The sequence below is a fragment of the Neolamprologus multifasciatus genome, chromosome 10 (assembly GCF_963576455.1).
Source record: "Neolamprologus multifasciatus chromosome 10, fNeoMul1.2, whole genome shotgun sequence".
NCBI lineage: Eukaryota > Metazoa > Chordata > Actinopteri > Cichliformes > Cichlidae > Neolamprologus > Neolamprologus multifasciatus.
This window is the reverse complement of record NC_140448.1, coordinates 28,924,484-28,945,222: the sequence shown is the minus strand read 5'-3', so window position 1 is coordinate 28,945,222 and position 20,739 is coordinate 28,924,484. Positions and strand designations below refer to the sequence as shown.

The 20,739-nt window shown below is 40.0% G+C and overlaps 1 protein-coding gene across 1 annotated transcript; it reads left to right on the top strand.

Annotated features, from left to right (window-relative positions):
• LOC146510452 (protein sprouty homolog 3) lies at positions 1–20,419 on the top strand. The gene is made up of 2 exons (XM_085174118.1): positions 1–1,828; positions 15,608–20,419. Exon 2 carries the CDS (start codon positions 15,693–15,695, stop codon positions 16,587–16,589), a length of 897 nt encoding a protein of 298 aa, XP_085030244.1. The 5' UTR covers positions 1–1,828; positions 15,608–15,692; the 3' UTR covers positions 16,590–20,419.
• Positions 20,420–20,739: the final 320 nt, after the last annotated feature.

The following is a 20,739-nucleotide window of genomic DNA, read 5'->3' as shown; positions in this document are numbered from 1 at the left end:
TCGGACAGCTCAGACAGAGCTAAACATGCTTAAATCTCTAATTTCTACATTCATTTTACTTTGTATGAAGGCAGTATACTCTTAAATGGATATGGATTCCATTATTCTGTGTTACAACAATGTTATCAGTGGAAGTAATGGTTGTATTGAGAACAAATGGATACATCTCTTAAGAGATGGTATCTTATTAATGTTCTGCGAGAGGTCTCTCGTTCTGTTAAAAGGGTTCTTCCTCACCAGGGGATTCTTGGATCGTTGGGGTTACCACCCTAATGCTGTAGCATTTCTGCCCTACAATATATAGATCACTCTTGTTCCATCCATCCATCCATCTTCTTCTGCTTAAAGCTGCAGGTAGAAGGGTTGGAGCCTACTTCAATTGCCACAGGGTGAGCCGGGGTACACCCTGGACAGGTTGCCAGTTTGTAACAGGGCTAACACAGAGAGACAGACAACCATTCATACTCACATTAACACCTATGGGAAGTTTAGAATCACCAGTTAACCTAACCTCACTAACTGCATGTCTTTGGAGTGCACACATTATGCACACATGGTGAGAACATGCAGAAAATGTCATTTTGTGAAGACATATGCTTGCTTTGTTAGCTGGACTGGTTAACCTACTGTTGGCTGTCTACACATGAGTGAGATCGACAGCTTTTACTTGCTATTGCACTGATCTAAAATGACAAAAAAACCCAAGTAATTTGCAAAACAGCCAACCAAACAACCATCTGGAGCCAAATTATATCACATTATGAAAAGCAGAAGTGGCTCTAAGCCCAGCAGCCACTACACAAAATTCACTGCATGTTATACTCCTCTTTGGAAACACTGAGCAAACTTTGAGTTAAACTGGTTTGGGCTACATCGGATAGAGGAAAACATCAAGAATCAGCACCTGTTTATTAGTTAACACACTGCGTTCTGCTCTGTCATGTTCAGACAGCAGAGAATTGAATTTAATTCAGTGATGGGAGAGGGAGGAGTTAGAGAGGAAGGGAGGAGGAGGGGTGACTGGACTGTGTATCTGTGTGACAGAGAGAGAGGGAGTGAGAGAAAGTGCATGCAGCTCTCAGTCATTCATCTCTTGGAGAGTGGAGAGGAAACTACAGCACAAAGAGAAACACAAGATAAAAAAAAATAAAGTTCTGCGATCAGTTTCTCAATTAAGACTTTTTTCTCATCACCGTTTATTTTTGCAACCAAAAGAACTGAGCTGCAGATATTTCACTTTGCTCCTTCCGCTCTCCGTGGAGATATTCCCATTTCTCTCTCCTGCAGCGGTGGACAATTTTCTGTCTGTGAAAACTGAGAAAATTTACAAGCGCCAAAACTGTGCCTGCTTTTGAGACTGTGCATCAGAAGGCTCAGTGGTAACTTGAATGCCTCGGACAGAGAGAGTGGAGCCCTTCTTTGCTGTGTGTGTGAAAGGAATGGTTGGGGTTTTTTGAGGAGGTGGAGGAGGAGGTGACCTCAGGAGGACAGCACCACGATCGGGGTGCTCTGGGAAAAAGCTCCGGGAAGAGGAGGAGGAGGGCGCGTCGTGCTGGGGAAGAGCATCCTCCCAGCCTCTTTGTCACCCTCAGGCACACACCCTTAGGACAGCAGGAGTTCAGTAATCTTATCAAATTAACTGGAGAGGAGAAAATAACTCCCTGCTGTACAATAAAGTGAGTTTAATTAAAATATTAAAAAAACTAATAAAAAAGTACATCAACTCAAATTTCACAGACATATAGACACATCTATAAATCATACATACACACAGACAACCAGGACGCCCCAGCTCACTGCTGCAGAATGGATCTCGCACCAATCAGAGGTAAGCATAAATTCATCCTGTTGCAATCTGATCTGCTGATGGACTATTAATGATTTGCATGAAATTGATATTTTCATTAATTTCTTTTTTATTGAAATCAGTGATTACGGATTAAGGTTTTTTCCAGCTTTGCAGGATTTTTGTACTTCATACTTGGGCATCAGTTTAGTTAAATTCATTCAAGTTCTTTTTCTGGGTTCTCTAAATAAAGACCCTGTTCTGACTCACTTGCTTAAATGAAAATAAGCTGTTCGCTATGTTGCAAATTTTCAAGCTCAGCCATCTCTATACTCAAAAGTTCTTTAAATGATTAACTGATAAGTTTATTGTAATGCGGTGGGAGTTTGAGTAGCACCTACAAAAAAAAAAAAAATCAAAATTTTCCAAAAATGAAGTCTCGCTTTTTCAAAATGAAACCAAAAAGTTTGCAGAACATCAAGGCAACCTTCTGATCTTCATGTAAATCCAGCTGAAAATGGTCATTTCCTGTCGATTTCATCTCTTGACGTGGTAAATCTGCATTAGAACTTTTTAAAGCCTCAGTGCACATGAACCTAACATCAACTGCAAGCCAGCTCTTGGATAACCAACGGTCAAATTCACTGATCACTGCCCTACTATGTTTGCAACATTTTTTCCAAAAGATCAGGTCTTGTCCCTTCCTCTCTTTCTTGTGTTTGTCTTGGCTGCTGGAGAAACAGTCAGGAAGAGATGGGTTTTACTCTTGAATCTCTACTCTCTATAAATACATATTACACATGTAAAACAAGCAAAAGGTGGCTCCATTTATGTTTTGAAACAATAACAACTACAGCACAAGGTCTGGTGACTTTAATCAAACTCTTTTAAATCACTGGGAGGTGCGATCAAACACACTTCGTGCTGATCCAAACCAAATGCAATGGTGTACTATAATCATATTAGCCAACTGTTTCTGCATGTTAACATCAGTCTCGGTACGTTTAACCAGTATGTGTGTGCGGGGGAACTGCGATGGGGACATGTGGGGTTGGGATTGATTGTCCTCAAGGTCGGATGCAGAATGTCAATACCCATCTCCGCTGGGGTGGGACTGGAGGGGTGGGTGGATGAGAAACTGATGGGATGGACCGATGGGATGGCATGAAAGAAAAAGAAAGTGAATGGGATTAGAGGAGTGGCAATGCTAGGCAGAGGGGTTGACCATGAAGGGATGGATGGATTGTAGAGGAAAACTATGACGATACCAAAAAGAATGATAAGATGTTTGAAGATAGGGACGGGATGGATGGAGATGGAACGCAACAGGAGCTAATACACTTCCTAATAAACTAGAGAACCACAAACTTATCAAATTTCGGGAAGATTCAATCAAATCAAACCAAACACAAACTTGTGCTAACTGTGCATAAGGTCACCAGATGTCACCTGACTGTAAGGCAGTCATCAGAAAAGTCAAACATATTTACAGGAGTTTTATTTTCAGTTTAGATTTGAATTTTATACTTTTTATGACAATAACAGTAAAAAGATGCCACTAGTTCCCTCTTTAAATGTATATTTCTTTTGTTTAACTTCAACAAGAAATACATAATGTTGCTTATATGCTCAAAATATCTCAGTCGTCTTTAGGGCTTGAAAAAAGATGGAAAATGGACTTCCTTTGCTTAAAGAAGTCCATTTGCCTTTTAAATTAAGGTTCTCTACAAATATATTGATGCATTCTCAATCATCCAGGAAAATAAATCTCCAAAAGTTGATTCTGTTCATCTGGACGTAGCGTTTTCTGGGAGAAACGTTTCGTCACTCATCCAAGTGACTTCTTCAGTCTCAGCTGACTGCAGGATTCCCCAATCTTATAAACAGTACATTTGCATAATGACTGAAACCAGCCCACTGAAGGAACAATGGGCTGTGAGGTCAGTTCCTTAATCATAATTATGCAAATTCTCATGACCATTGATCAACAACCACTGACCAAAACCCACTGATCAAAGACCACTGATTAATGGCCATGAGTACCATTCACAGAGAGTTGGAGCCATTCCCCAACTCTCTGTGAATGGTACTCATGGTACTCTCAGTCAGCTGAGACTGAAGAAGTCACTTGGATGAGTGACGAAACGTTTCTCCCAGAAAACGCTATGTCCAGATGAACAGAATCAACTTTTGGAGGTCTCTACAAATATATTCTCAGGAGTTTCAAATAAAATGCTTAATGTGATCTGAATTTTCCAATGGCTTCTCTGGACTGTTGTCGCTTGCTTACTCCGAACAATCAAACATCACATTTGGCTCTACGTCTAAGATAACTAGTCACAATCTCGTAACTTTTCCCTTTTGTTATAAAAGAACAAATAAAATATTCAAAATATATATTATAGAACATATAACAGAATAAAATGAGAAAGCTGATAAAGTGCTTCAAATCTATGGTACTACGAGAGTGTGAAGCACGCAACAGGTGTGAATCTTTACCGTCGTGTTTGTGTTTCAGGCCTCATGTGGTTGATGTTATTCAGTCTTTAGTTGTCCTTAAACTTCAAATCTCAGATTGTATAACACCAACGATGTTTGTACAAGAAGCTAGAATTTGGAAACCAGTGATTTAAGAAATCTAAACTGACCAGAGTACAGGAAATATATATAAAAAAAATGTATTAATACAAACAGTCAAATATGGTATTTTTACAGAAAGTGAAAGAAGTGTTTTTCTTCATTAGGAAAACTACTTGCATACTTTTTTACTTTCTCATACCACTAAACCAGTTTGGTAGAGCATGCAACTCGAATCACAAAGACAAGCTGTGCTTTTTAAGAGTTCAGCACAAATGTCACCACTTGGTTGGTACTTATTGCCTCCACTAAGTTGCAATGTTTTTGGTAATGTTTGCATGCATGCATGTCACTCTATCTGTAAACACAATAGCTTGAAAACTTTGTAGGGGTGTAGAGTGGGGTCATGTTAACAATCCATTAAATCCACAAAGGTCATCAATGTCAACTTTAATAACTAAAAACTAAAAAAAATCCTTATAACTATAGTTCTTACAAGTGTGGCGTGTATTGCCAAGATATAGAAAGTGCAGTATAAAAATTTTTAAAAAATCATGTCACGTTTGACCTTTGACCTCTCCTTGAAGGTCAATAGATTGATCGGAAGGTCAAAGTGGTAATAAAACCACATAGAGCAATTTTAAATGACAATAGATAAGATAACTCTTTATTGTCATTGCACAGTCATACATAGTACAGTAGTACAATGAAATTGGAAAACTGTCCTAATAGGTGGTCAGACTGAGAAGAACATGCCGGCATGGGATACTTTTTGAGTATAGTTGGTTAATTTTGTTGCACGCTGAAGTCTTTGATGAGAAAAACAAAGCTGATCGAGTCGGTATCAAGGTTTCATTTGTCTCTCCTGACAACACATGTGAGAAATGTGCATTCTTATCATACTTTCATGATGTTTAGACTGCGTCCCCTTTGTTACTGTTAACAAAATACTGCTCGTTCTCACACATTTCTTCTTTGTAGCTTGTTTAGTCTTAAATCAATCTTTTTTCTCCTTCTGGGCCTCTAAGTTGCACGATCTTGTTAATAAATCCACTACTAGACACTTTCACGTGCGAACTTAGAGGTCGGGACATTGAAGTTGTCCTCACTAAGGTGTAGCACAAAGCAGAAGCAGTCCATCCAAACAGTCAACATTAATATTGTCACCATAAAATCAGACATCGCTCAGACTTTGTGGAAAGGAGCTGAAAGTTTGTTTGACATCACAAAGACTGAAAAGTTGAAGAAACATATAAAGTCTGAGCTTTAGGCTCACAGGGCTTAATCCAAACCTCATTATTAGAAACATTGACTACATTTATGTTGAGGATCCATCATTTGTGATGCAACTTCTATCAGATAAAACAAGGAAAAGCATAATTGGTCTACTTTAATATCTTGTCTAACCAGCTGACTATGTCTAGACAGTTTCAGGGGTGTAGGCGTTAAAATAACATTATTGAACGTAAAGTTCTTATTAGGAAGTAACTTAACTGGGCTGAACCAGAAAAGCTCTTATGGGTACTGTGGTAGAACCTTTATAAGGTCTAAAATGTACCTAAAAATCACGACAGTAAACTGAAATCCAAATCAGCAAAGCTCGAACTTTTTAGTTCCAACTCCAAACGTCATCCATTGATCCATATTCGTGCCTACAGCTAAATCTATAGTGGGCAGTATTGCACACATAATGGTGCAGATCAAGATGGCAGCCTGCCATGTACCGTAATATGAACAGTAGCCTATAGTGATCACTATTTCATCCATTGGTGCTTTTTTAAAAAATACTGATTTCTCAACATAACAGTTCATGTTACTGGCCGTCTATAACTTAGTTTTACATAAATTATGTGTCAGGAAAAAGAAAAAAAGTGTAACTCATGTGCAGCTCCTGAAGCAAATCTCCACCACTTTCATTTTTATGATTACTAATTTCACCATCCCTTACTCATGCGCTGCCTCTTCCCTTCCTCTTTTGCTGCTTCCCCTCCTGTCCCACCCCCTCTGCCTGGACTTGCTGGTCTGCAGTGTCTATTTCAGTCTTTCCGTTGGGGTCAGATTCGGCACATCCGGTATCTCATCCAGTTTATTGTCATTCAATCCTGCTGCGCTCCCGGAGGGCATCAGGAGGAAGGCCCCTGGGTCTTAGTGCCTGATTGGCCAAACACGCATGTACATACAGCTGGAATTTGACTGGAGCAGAATGGATTAAAATCTATATCTAGTACAGTTGGGTCTTGTAGTGCTCCATTATGAGTCCAAAGTCTTTACATACAACAGCAAAGTACATGAATATGTAACTTATTTGCCTAGAAGTATATCGATGCATTCAAATGAGAAGTCTGTGGCAATTAGAAGCTTTACAGTCCATTATTTTTTCATAGATCAGATCATATTTCAATATCAAAGGTTTTCTGTAGTTATAGATTATTTTTCTTGTGTTAAAATAGCTCCAAGTTTTACACTGGGAAATCAGGCATCTCAATAGTAGGAAAAGTAACAAAGACAGCATGGGATTAATGCTCCAAGCATGGCACTGCAATGGTATCCCACAGGCACCGTGCAGACCTATATGCTAACCTCCACGGTGTAGGTGTGGGGACACAAAATGCTTGTACACACTCATAATGTGGGTGATTCTTGTTTCTAAGAAGACAGAAGTAGAAGTAAAAAAAATATAGCATTAAATATAATTAAAATTCTCCATATTGTCTGCCCAATAGCTAATATAATAGCTAATATAATAGCTAATCCGTGAGCTAACAGGAAAGGGAAATGGATTTTCAAATGAGGAGTGGAATCGCCATTTTAAATGTCAGAAATAAATCTTTGATTCTGGAAACCATTTACTTATTTTTCTTTTTCAAATTGTTTTTTAAAAATGATTTTGAAAATCAGTTTTTTAATTTGGAATTTGAAAATGTTTTTTATTGAGAGTTTCATTCTTTTTTTGTGAAATCATTTTCAATTTGAAGTATTTATTGATGGATTAATGATTCATTTTGAAAAATAGATTTAAAATAGTGTTTTTATTTAAAATTTTATTATTAAATAATAAATTACTTTAGTAATGTTTGAATAGATAAAATAATTAAAAAATGAATTTGCAAATGAATTTACAAATACATCATTTACTGTACAATTCATGATTTAAGCACAGAATTCATTATTTCAATATGTGTGACTTGAGCCTCCCAAAAGTTTCTTTAAGACAAACAGACATCACTGCTACCTTTAAGCCCAATGCTATTGGTGGGAAGGGTTAGGGTTAGTTATTTAGAATTACCACTACCAGTGAGGATAGAGATAATCTTTAGACATATATAATTTAGAAATATATATGAACACTTTTACCAAGTGTAGTTTTATTTAACGTGGGGCCGACTCTTGATCCCTGTACTTCTGAAGTTCTGGCCACACGAGTTGTTCATCGCGCTGAACCTGACTGCTGGTCACTTTACTGTATTTACTACCTGCACACATTACTATCAGTGGCTTTCTTTAAACTTACTGGAAGTTGCTTCAGTCACTTGCCCAAAAGTTGAGAAAAGTTTATCTTGGGTCACGCCCACTTCACATCCCCAGCAAGTAGTTCCCCCATAGTTGCCTGAAATTGCCAAATATCTATATGTATGTCTTTCTATGGTCTCTGTTTGCCACGTCGGTCCAAACTGCTTCCAGTGTGGATGTAGCTTAAAATCCTGGCTATGCCCCTGTTTGGAGTTTTCCCTTCTTATATTCAGGCTCAGTGGCATATTGGCACAAACATTAAATCAATATTGATCTTCCCTGCTGAAAAAAAGGATAATTTCCCAAAATGTAAACTAACAGATTGTTTACCACAACAGTCAGCGCTTGATAGCATCTTTCACAAAAGAGAATTTATAACACCTCGCAAAACGTTAAAGGAGTAAAAAGGACAGGAGAGCAGTGAGAGGACGAAAGAGAAGGCGGAGGGATTGCAGTGAAGGTGACATTTGGGAGTGAGAGGAGCAGAGAAGATAGGGGAAGATATGAGAGAAGGAAGTAGAAGAAAGGAAAGGAGATGTGAAGAGAGGGCAACCCCTCCTCATTTCGAGGCAAAGGGTCACTGCAGTCAGTTCTAAAATAGCCAGAAACCATGATGTCATCTAGCAACAAAGCCTTATCCATTAAACTCCATCGACCATCAGCAGGTCGAGCCCAGACTCAGCGGAAGTCAGAGAGTCAGCGGGCAGACAAGGAATCAGGACTAATTACAAGTTTCTTTTTCCTCTTGATTTTATGAGGCAAATGGGTTTTCAACATTAAACACTTCCAGAGTTTATAAAACTCTGGAAGCGCACTTAGCATAGACCGCATCCAAACAGTGATGGTCAGCTCTTAAACCCAATGCCAGAAGTACAATATGCCAACTGTTAATGATAATATTTAGAGGTTTCAAACAAATAAGCTCATGTTATAGTATTTTTATCATTGTCTGCTGTCCTGTTCTCTAATGGATGGCTCTCACATGGACAAAAAGTGATGACTTTAGTGTTTCTGACTTAGTTGAACATGCGCTGCTTGGATAATGTAACTCGCAGCAGCGAGTCTTTGCTTCATGTCTAATTGCACTGAGAAAAACAGACTTCCTGCTTCCTGGTATATGAAGGTTTAAAGAGATGAAAAAACCTTCCTGTGTGATTACCTACATCACAACCATGAAAACATATGAGGCAATAAAAGAAAAAAATATATGAATTCCTGTTTTATGTGTATCAATGATACAGATAGACTGCACTTAAGTTTAAACCTGGCAGTATGAGAAACGACTGGGCAGCAGTGTAGATCAGTGTGTGGTGTGCGTTTTTGTAGAAATGTGTGATAGAGGAGTGTGTGTGTGTGTGTGTCCCAGGGCACAGGCTCAGTCATTACTGATACTCCCCTAGCACAGAGGTCCATCCTCAGGTTACCGCTGACGGCCTCTTGAAACAACAGCTCCCTGTGACTGTTTTCTTTTAGGCTGGTTTGCTTCATTGACATCCATTGTTTATGTTACTTATGCAATGTTTGGAGAATTCATCACGGTAAAAGAAACGGAAAGAAACAAAAACGTGCCAAAGCAAACCGTGTATTCATACCGTTAACCCTCTCTGTCCGTCTTCTGTTCCTGTTGATTGTTTTTCTGTCCCGATGTCCACAGTGATACTTGTTCTTATGCTGCCGTGCACAATTTTCACAAAAATCCCCAAACCTCGTTCTACTCTGAACCAGATAGATTATAAAACAATTAGGGTGCTTCTTGCCATAGAAGTTCAGTATAAGCCACAAACGTGCATCAAGTTACCCGGGAACATCAGTCTTATTTAGGATCACGAAATATCAGGAAAGCATGTGATCCAAACTTTCAATTATTCTAAATTTACTAGAATAGCAAAGTATTTGATGAAAGGTGCGATACAGCACGCTGCTATAGAGTCCTGAAAGCATTCCCCCATGTTCCCCTGTCTCCAAGTCCGTGGGTTTAGGTTCTTGCAGTTAACACAAATTTGTGTTAACTGTGTTCTCTTAAAACAGACGACAATGCTTCAATCTCCAAAAACTGGAACTTAATTGTTCTGTATATGTACGATGGTCGTGCATGCAGACACAAAATACAAACTGCTTGACGCTGTTTTATCCACCAGAGCTGAAGGCTGGAGAAACAGCAATGCATGTTTGTAGTTTATGAAGTTTCAAAAGATGCAGGGTTGACTGCGGATGATCTGATATCGTCGTCTTGGTGTTGTTCCCAGATCATCATGAAAATGTTGTTCCAGGTTCAACATTGCAAGTGACCAATCACATTATTGTGACGTTATTCTTTTGCGCACCAACCCATTCGTGCATTTATGAAATTCCAATGTTGCAAGGACAATATCAATTCTGCTTAGCGTTTATTAAAGGGTTAGGGTTAGGGTCACGGTTAGGGTCCGTTGATCGGCGGACAAAGGCGGTTTCTCGCAGCTTAAGTACAGTTTTTTGTTTTACGCCGTTTTTTCCCGAAGTCGCAAAAGTATGACATCACAACATTCTGATTGGTCACTTGCAATGTTGATCCTGGAACAACCTTTAGTATGATGATCTGGGAACAACACCAACACGAGGATATCAGATCGTGCGTTGACTGCTGCACTTTGCATAGCAACAATTTATACCTATAATCTGTGACTGGGACCCTCTGTCAAAGCTCTCATCTGAGCTCCTGGTACCAGAGGATTGGTGACGGACACTCCCCAGCAAAGCAAGACTAAGCATCACCACTGAAAACAATAGGAAATCTCAGCTTAGCCAATCAGAGTAGCTGATTGCATGCATAAAGGCCATGTGTTGATTATGATACCAGGGCCTTTAAAACAGACAATATTTTCCTCTCTAATCTTCCTAGAAACAATAATTGTATTAAACGTGGATGCTTACCTGTAGAGCTGCTTATTTACTTCACTAAGATTTCCATCAGTCTTCATCGCAGCAATAAACATCAGTCTATGGTGGAATTTAATCATAAAATAGAAGCTTTAGTTCTGAAATAAACTCTTGTTTTTAATTGCTTCTTTGTCTACAACCTAACAATATCATGCAACAGAGAAAAGAAATCCATTCTGAAAATCGTGAGTCGTTCAACTGCTTGTCGAATTTGTTGAAAGTGTCCTACAGTAACTCTACATTCAAACTCTATAGTTTCAAGCCTTCTGACTTTACTTGCTGTAAGTATGTCATATTAGAGGAGGGCAATAGAAGGCACGACCAGAAAGAGTGAATAATATGAGGTCATGGAAATAGTTGGCAGGCCTCTTCTTTTTTAACAATTAGATGGTGTGATAGGCGAGCAGAGTATAAGCGAGCCACGGCTACTGCTCTGTGATGAGATTAGTCACCAGGTCCTCTTCTCTCTCCTCAGACTAATTTGAAAATGCATCCTCATCCAAACAACCTGGCCCTCCTTATCTGCTGCTTTATGGCCGGATTTCTGGAAGCAGGGCACGGCGGGGGGGCTATATAGAAAAGCCAGTCAGGCTGCCACAGTTTGCTGTTTGCTCAAAGGTGTCTCCTGGCACGGAGGACAGGAAGTGTATTTTGTATTCTTGCTAATCACCTCTCCTGCTCTCACAGTGATGGATTGCCATTCTTGGGTTTCAACCACCCTATCATCCCTACATCTGTTTGCTCTTCTATTACTGTGTCTGCACTGCCTTTTTCACTATCCACTTCTCTTTTTTACTCCTTTTTATTTAACTTTTGGGCACTCAAAACAGTACAAAAAAGCTCCCAAAACATTTGCAATTATTTAACATATTTTTCTGGTCAAAATGAGAGATCCTGATGAGATATTTAGCAGTGTGATTTAAGCAGTCTACTGCTTATGAGAGCGGCATGGCAGTAGACTGAATCATTTAGGTTTTTGGATCATTATTTAAAAAGAAAGCATCATGTGCCACTGCAATTAAAGTAAGGGCAAAACGTGTAGCCTATTATCACAGAATATTTAATTCATAAAATAATTTTACTTTCATCTACCATAAATTAAAGTTTTTTCCACATCTGCTGAAACTTGGACAGCGGCAGACACGAATGCTCTTACTGTAATAGTGGTAAAATACACAAACTTGAATTCCCACAATCAGTTACTTTCTTCCAGAATTTTCCCATCTTGCCTTATTTGCAACACCAGTGCCGTGTTATGCCATTATGGCTTTCATATGTTTGATAAATTTCCATCAGCTGTTCATCTGGCAATATGTGTCTCAATGAGTGGCACTCAGTTAAGTCTGACTTTTTAATTTTTATTTATTTATTTTTTGGCAGAACAAGTGTGAAGTCATGCATCAAACAGACTTTCCTCATCTCAACTAACACAAATCCATAATGCAGTCTAAAGATAATTGACTAGTTTTTGGGGAAAAGATGCCATTAATGCAGGGAGACAGAATTTTAGGGGCATGTTTGAGCTGCATAGACATGACCATGCGTCAGTGTCTTTAATACATTTGAGTATGAAAGCAGAACAATTCCCAACAAGTATAATCCCAGCCGACCACCCATGTCTAACATCTCAGACAGTTATCTGCAGGACAATACTGCAATTCCAGAATCAGCTAATAATAATTAACCTGCTATAATCCAGCAGAATAACCCAATAACACAACATCTGAGGCTCGTGGAAGATGTGTAATGCATTGGTTTTTGAAAAAGAAAACAAAGAAGAGAATCTCCAGTGTTACTTTTGCTCTGGCAGAAGAGTGGACACTAATAGAGGAAACATTTTTGAAATAAGTCTAGATGCATATGGATGCAGCTAAAGAGACGCATTTGCTTCTGCTTCCTCTTACCTCCATGCTCTATCTAATCTCATGATCTGAGCTGCTTTAAACGCATTTCCATTTGGCCTCATTACTCTCTAAGAGGGCCGGCCCCATGTGAGGAGTGAGCCAGTGATCTCTCCCCGTTGGCCACTTGGCAAGACTGCCATTTCTCTGTGAGGATATAGCTGTGTGTGTGTGTGTGTGTGTGTGTGTGTGTGTGTGTGTGTGTGTGTGTGTGTGTGTGTGTGTGTATATATGTTGGCTGCTTGCTTTATCACAAACAAACACAAAGAACCGAGCATTTTTCCTCTAAATTAAGCAACAGCGTTCGGTCTCTGATGTTCAAACAGGAAATCAAATCAGTGGCATATTAATCTATATTCAGACATTTTAATTTAATATAGTATAATCATGCATTTACTGCACTTCCAAGCAAATGCACGTTTACTTTTAAAGAAGTGTCTTACTCAGCATTTGAATGCGTATGCAACACAATGCATGTCATTTTATACCAGTGTTTCCCATACAGACTTTACTTGGGCAGGATAACCAGATATATTAACACCCTCCAAAGATTACCCAGTAAAATTTCATATTTTTATTCTTTAATTCAAGAGGACATAAAGATTTATTTAATGGCAGACACCTCCTTTACTCTTACCTTGATAGTTGCTAATCTGTTCCTTCCACTCTTGCATCCTACTGGGCCACTCTAAATTTTTAAAGAAGAAAGCCTTAAAGAAAAATGCATTATGTTATCACAAATACAATACACAGTCATGTGAAATTAATTCTATCCCGTCCTGTGAGACCTTCTACAGCACTGATAGGCAACTCCAGAGCTCAAGGCCTCCGTCCTGCAGGTTTTAGATGTGTCCTTGATCCAACACAGCTGATTCAAATGGCTAAATTACCTCCTCAACATGTCTTGAAGTTCTCCAGAAGCCTGGTAATGAACTAATCATTTGATGAAGGTGTGTTGACCCAGGGTGAGATCTAAAACCTGCAGGACACCGGCACTCGAGGCCTGGAGTTGCCTACCAGTGCTTTACAGTTTCCATTGGAAAAAAAAGGGTAACTAGCAGCCAGGTGCTTCTGTTCAAATAGGCTTGATTAACTGGACCTCTATAAAAGGAGATGTTCAGACGTTTTCCTGTTTTCAAGCGTTCAGGAGTGTATGTCCCATCAAATTTATCCCAAGGTCAGATTGTCCAACACTTTGAAAAAGTACTAAAATCCAGCGATTTGCATCTCAGGCTCTACAGGCCTCAGTTAGCATTTAAAATGTTAAATTCATAACAGTGAAACTAGAGAAAGAGTCTGTATGCCTTATTTAAAGCTGTTGCCATGAAAAAAGCCTCTTCTCTCTAAAGTTACATCTGAACAAACCACAAAATGTCTAGAACAACGTTCTTTGGACAGACTGGACCAATGTGGAAATCTCTGGCCATAAGAAATACATTTGGAGAAAACCAAACACTGAACACCTCATAGCAACTTTCAAACACTGTGTTAAAAAGGTGAAGATTTGGCTTATTTTGCAGCCACAGGACACTTTGAGTCACTGCGTTCATCATGAACACCTCTTTATACTATTCAAGAGTCAAATGTGAGTTCATCTGTCTGACAGCTAAAGTTTGAGAAAGGACTATGATCCCAGTCAAGGTCCAGACCTCAGCCTGACTGAAATCCTGTGGCAGGACCTTATGAGAGCTGCGCATAAACAAATACCCACAAATTTCAATGAACTGAAGCAATAACTGTAAATCTAAAAGCTGCTGGTTTAAATGAGGTAAAACTGGTCCACTGGAGTGAACCTATGCAAAGAAAATGTGCATGAGGATAAACAAGGTTTATTAGTGGTGCTCCAAATAGCTCACATACTTATAATTTACATACACAGGAACCTTGTTTCTAGAAAGTGCTTCCTCTGAAAATAGTTTGTAAAGAAACTGTTACAGGAAAGCAGATGATTTTTATAAGCCACTTACTGGCATATATTGGTAGCTTTTAAGGAAATACATGTCTTTAAGTATCTCTGAACTGGCCTCAGCATTTCGCTGTGGTTGCTGCTTGATTGGAACCACAGACCGAAACTCAGAGTAGCCTATTTTATTTTTATCAGATGGTTTTCTGAAATAAAGTATTTTTATGGTGAGATATTTTGCTCAGTGAAAATGTGCCTCAATAAATCAGTCTAAAACCTTTAGCTGGCATTGTCGAGCCAATCAGAGACAAAATGATAAATATATCAATTAAACCATTTTTAAAGCCATTTCTCTGTTGCTCAAGTGCTTGGCCACACTGCCAGCCTCTGTCTGCAGGTGGGATTCCTCCATGGCATCAGCAGCTGTGCTCAACAGATGTTAAATTACAGTGTGAACCTCATGGTTGTGTCTCTTTGGCTCTGGCAGGCTAATAATAGTGTTAGCTTGAGCAGTGGAGCGCCTCAGCGGTCATGATGACACGGTTGATGGTTGTTTGGAGGTTTTGCAGCCAGAATCCATCCCTGATCAAATGCTTCTTAAAGTTTTGGAGAGCAACATGCAGGCTACTGTTTGCTTTTCACAACATTTTTCTCCACATAACACTAAATATACACCATAAACTCAAAAGAAATCATTCTTTGACTTCATAAAAATGAAGCAACAACATCTGACATATACAAAAATCAAAGGTTTATTAGTTAATATAATTGTGATTACAGAAAATATGCCTGGTATAAATTGAATGTATGCCAACCCAATACCAAAGCCCCTTCTAACATGTGTAGAAGTGGGTTAAAATTTCCAATTACATGTTTTTATTGATGCATTTTACTAAAGTCACTCCTGATAGTTAAAAATAGTTCTTATGTATCTCAGAGAGAGATGTTATAACCCATAATTTTATGAAAATTAGAACCAATAATCACTGTTGCTTCCTTTCTTTGTGTTTGCAGGTTTATCTGATGTGCCTTGAGCACCGGGAGCACTTTGCCCCAGACCCGGCTTCCAACCCTGGTGCCATCCAGCAGGCTGACCAGGATGGACTCTACTCATTCCTTCAGGATGGAGCTGGACTCAGTGCTGTCGCTTGACCAGATACGTGCCATTCGGGCTAACAATGACTATGTGGAGCGGCCCGTGGCACTGGAACCTGCAACGCAGTCTGGATTCTTTTTGGTCCACGATGACCGTTACCCTCACGGTGCATACATCCATCACCCCCAGCCTTCCTTCCCCTCAGCCATGTCCCGCAGCCAAAGTCAACAGCAGCACACTCATCTTTCCCATTTGAGCCGTTCCAGTACCATAAGCTCTTCTATGTCACGAACAAGTGCCACCTCAGACCAGCGGCTACTGGCAGGTTTGACACCATCTCACTCTGGCTTAGGTTCGGTGGTCCATTCGCAGCCTAAAGGGGACCTGAAGCCTGATTCTTTTGGTAAACGCCTGGCGGAAGATGAGGCTGAACTCAGTCTCCATCAGTTCATCTGCGAGAGGTGTGGCCGCTGTAAATGCCAAGAGTGCTGCGCCCCGCGCCGCCTGCCTTCTTGCTGGGCCTGTGGACAACGCTGTCTGTGTTCTGCTGAGAATGCCGTGGAGTATGGCACATGCTTGTGCTGTGTTAAAGGTTTATTCTATCACTGCTCTGCCCAGGATGATGAAGATAACTGTGCTGACCAGCCATGTTCCTGTGCTCCAGCCCACGCCTGTGCCCGCTGGAGCACAATGGGACTGCTGGCGCTGTGTCTGCCCTGCCTTTGCTGCTACCCCCCTGCCAGGCTGTGCCTTGCTCTGTGCCGGTGTGCCCACGACCGGGCTACGCGGCCCGGCTGCAGGTGCAGCAACACCAACACTGTGTGCCGCAAGATTTCCAATTCCAACCCTAATCCTTGCCATCCCTCGCTCCGCAGCAAAGCTCTGGAGAAACCGTTATGACAGGCTTGAATGAGGGCCAAGTAAATGAATTTCCCCTCAGATGTGGCCAAAAGCAATGCTGTCACCAATCAACGGTCCCTCAGTTGACATCATGACGACAGTGCCATTGTGACCCAACTACCTACGTATGACAAGCCAACCAATCACCCAACCAACCAAACAACCAAGTTGTTCACCTAACGTACCTTTATTTCTCCAACTCAGGAGGGACCAAAGCTTTAATGTGCCTGCTTATGTTGGAGAATTAATGCCTATGTTGAAGAATAAGAAGCTTTTGTGCTTTGCTGGACCGATCCTTAAACCTTAACCAAGACACCAAGACAAAAAACAAGGCAAAACAAAAAAAACATGCTTTCTATGGTGCAATCGCGGCATGTTAAAATGTATTTATTTATTATTGAATCTCCTCCCTTCTCAACCCTTTGCCACTCTCTGTGCTAATTCTTTGCAAAGGAATCGCTCACAAAGGAAAGAAGCCTGCATATGGACTTTGCAAACAGATTCTGACCTGATCAGAAGAAGTGTGAGAGATGGAGGTTAAAACTACAACGAGATTCAGAACTTTGAAAAGACGTTAAAGATGAACGAGGAAACCAGTGTTGTACTGAGGTGAACGTCTTACTGAGACTCAGCAAAGCACCAAGATATAAAGTGAGATGAACGACACCTGTGACAACAGTTTGACACCAAAAAGGGACCATTCACTGTAACAAACGGTGTGAATTTCAATGTTATTAAGCTCATTTGTAAACGAAAAGCACTGTGAGGTAGATGGACAATGTTTTCCCTGTGAGCCCAGAGCTCATTGGGGGATTATTTAACCAGAGGGAGGATGCATCTATTGTGAGGCAGCGTGCGTGCGTGTCCGTCTGTGTGTGTCCTCCTACTGTGCAACAACCTGTGTATGAGCCTGTGTGTTTGTTGTTTTATCAGCAGAAGAAGCCTGCCTTGTGTTATTTTTAGCAGTCCTGCTTCGCTGGAGCTCTGAGGGTCTGGTCGGGTTTCCTCCTGAAGCCAGCCTGTCGCCAACCTCCCTCGCTCCCTCCTGTGACCCACCTCCTTCACAATCCTCTACTCCACTACTACACATAAACACCCCCCACCCCACCCATCAGTTCTCTACCCATTCTGAAATCAAATGCCATTTCTGAACTTCCAGATGATCCAAATGCTTGGAGGGTTTTGAAAACCATATTCTTAACGAAACATTTGTCTATATAATCCATTAAGTGTTTTAGCACTTAAAAACAAATTCTTGGGTTAACATGGGGAGACAATGCGTCCTATAACCTAAAAAGCGGTTGACTACTTGGCAGAAGAAAAGGACACACAAGGAAGCTAATAAGGGAAAAAGTTAATAGCGCTAGCGGGGCCTTAAAGGTTGATATACCAATGAATCCTCATCCTAGGGTATCAAATGCTGTGCTTTTGCCAGAAGCTGCTGTTGCACAGATATGCAGAAGGGTTGCTTTGGTCCCAGTGCCTTTACACACCTTTGGAGGTCATACTCAATGCTGAGAATAACGGCCGCTTGTTAACCAGGAGTTTGTCAGCCAGTAGAAAGCATGTTCTGATCTTCAGTCTGGGGCTTTGCACTTTGTTTGATTGGTGCAATTTCCACTCACTTTGTTCTTTCACTTCCTGGTTAGGAGTGGTTAGGTTTGAAAATACCCCTTGAAAAAACAGGCTTACCTGGAGTACTGAGGCCAGCGTTCATGTGAAGCCAGGATGTACGACAGGAGTACCACCAAAGCAAACGTTCTACGTATGTATAGGAGACACCAGTGGCTTTGACAAAATAGCAGTATTTAACACCCTAGAGCTGGACCTGAGCTTCGATTACAATTTCATTTTCTGTTACTGAAATTGGATAGAAAATTTCATTAGCTCCCGCCTCCCTGGACAAAACTTCAAATAATATCGGTTAGTTACAGGTAAAGGCAAAAGGTCTAAAACTGATCCAAACAGCACTAAAAAATGACCCAACCATCAAAAAGAGCCGACACAAGGCACATTACACACCCATACTGCATTGTATATCCCTAATGTCTCATTCGCCTCTCCTCTTAAGCTCAGACGGCTAAAAGCCTTGAGTTCCAGGTCCATGGAGAGTTCATCAAACAGGCAATTAGCTTCATGATAGCTCTTAATGGCCTGCAGAAGAATGGAGCGTGGGAGGGAGAGAAGAGAGAGGACAGGATGAGTAGAGTTGTGGTGTTTGGCAAACAGACAGAATGGTGAGGAGGGATGCTAAGAGGAAAAAGAAAAGGAGTCGATGAAGGAAAAGTAACAGAGGATGTTGATGGGTCCATGAGGTCATTTGGAGACCATGAATACTCAGTAAAAGCAGTGCAGATTTAAACTTTTGGATTTTGGTTGTTTGTTTTTCAGTTTTTTCAGGACTTCAGGTGTTGATGCAAACCATAAATGGAACACATTAAGAGGAGGATCAAAATCAGTTAAAAAAACACACACAAAGTATGCATGTATGTTTGCTGGTGTGTGTACGCATGTACAGGTTTTTAAGCGTGTGTGTTCATATTTGGATGCATTTGGGCGTGTGTGTGTGTGTGTGTGTGTGTGTGTGTGTGTGTGTGTCAGGAAGTGACCTAAGCACAGACACACATTGACCTGATATGTTAAATGTTCCTTTGTTATATTTTTATATGTAAATATGGGCTGTTAACTGTAAAACTATTTTTATTCTGCTTTATTTTGTTTGTATGAGATTGATATTATGGCTATATTTCATTATTGTGAACTATTAAGAGTCCACATTCAGGAACTTTTAGGGCGACTGACTGCAATGCAAAATTACTCCCCATTAACATTTTTAAGAAGTATTAACATTGTTGGATTTCAAAGGGGTTATTTAACAGATAGATGTATAGAACCAGTGCAATTATAGTTACATACATTAGTCACTGTTGCACAAATTGGTTCTATACAATTAAAAAAAAACTGAAAGAAAGAGCTTCTAAAGATGAACCTCTTAAGGAGGTTGAGGAGTTTTTGCAAATTTCTGAAGCAGACAATCCAAATCATGCATCAGGATTAGGGGACAATCATTCATGCAATCTGTGAATGTTTTCAAATAGCAACTGTTATCATTGTCACAAAAGGAAAGTGAGGCAGTGGATTGCAAACAGCCGAAGGCTGTTAATGACTTTATCACAGAACAAATAACCATTTCTAACATTAGATGTGCTAACAACATTTTATAGTTTAGACTGGAGGGAATTGAAGACTTGTCAAGGGTTTGCTACTGAACTACTGCTAATAAGGTGCCTTGGAACTAAAGGTGTAAATTTAAAGGGGACCTATTATGCTAATTCCTTAGATTATACCAACTTTGCATGAATCACAGTTTAAATTAATCCTTATTTATCTTACACTGGGCTGTGGTAACTGAAAGTCTTCAACTTTCTTCTGATTGGCTGTCCGTCACAAACAAAAGACTTGGATAGAAACAGGTTGGGCTTTGGTGACCATACTGACATCATGCAGAGCCAAGAGTAAAATAAATTGTAAAGAAGTGAATATTTAGAGCAGTCTGAAGCCTATGCTTTAGGCCTATAAGGATTATGCAACAGAAATGTGTAACATGTCTTCTTTAAATGTCTTCGGGCCTTCACCAATGCATTGTGAAGTGCAAATGTTGCCCTAAATGTTTCTGGTCTCGTCACAGGTTCCACTTTGATAGATGGGTTGGCAACTGTGGAGGACACACTCGGTTTAAATATGAACTTTTCTCTCATTGTTTTTTTAATATTCCACCTTTTTCCATGGTTATTACTGTTCAAAGTATTGGCATCCAAAAAAAAGAAAAACCAAGAAAAACAACAGTCGACATATTTGATATTCGTTAAGCAAATCACCAGGGTTAACATGTCCACCTTAATGCTAATGAATCTGAAAAGTTACCCAACATTTCATCTTTCATCTTAATGAAAAGATATTAGAAATTGCTTGAAAATTGGCAGTGTCATGAAAGTGAGCTTTTCAAGGAACTGTTTGTTTGATTAATAGCTGGCGTATTTTACCTTGCATGCATCTCTGTGAACAACAATGCTTCAAAGGCAACAGAAACTCCTGACTGAAAACAATAGTGTGAGTGTAAAACCTTCAAAATGGAAACATTTTCATATTC

Coding starts and splice junctions, on each gene's coding strand:
- LOC146510452 (XM_085174118.1), top strand. CDS start 15,693: ATGGACTCTACTCATTCCTTCAGGATGGAGCTGGACTCAGTGCTGTCG.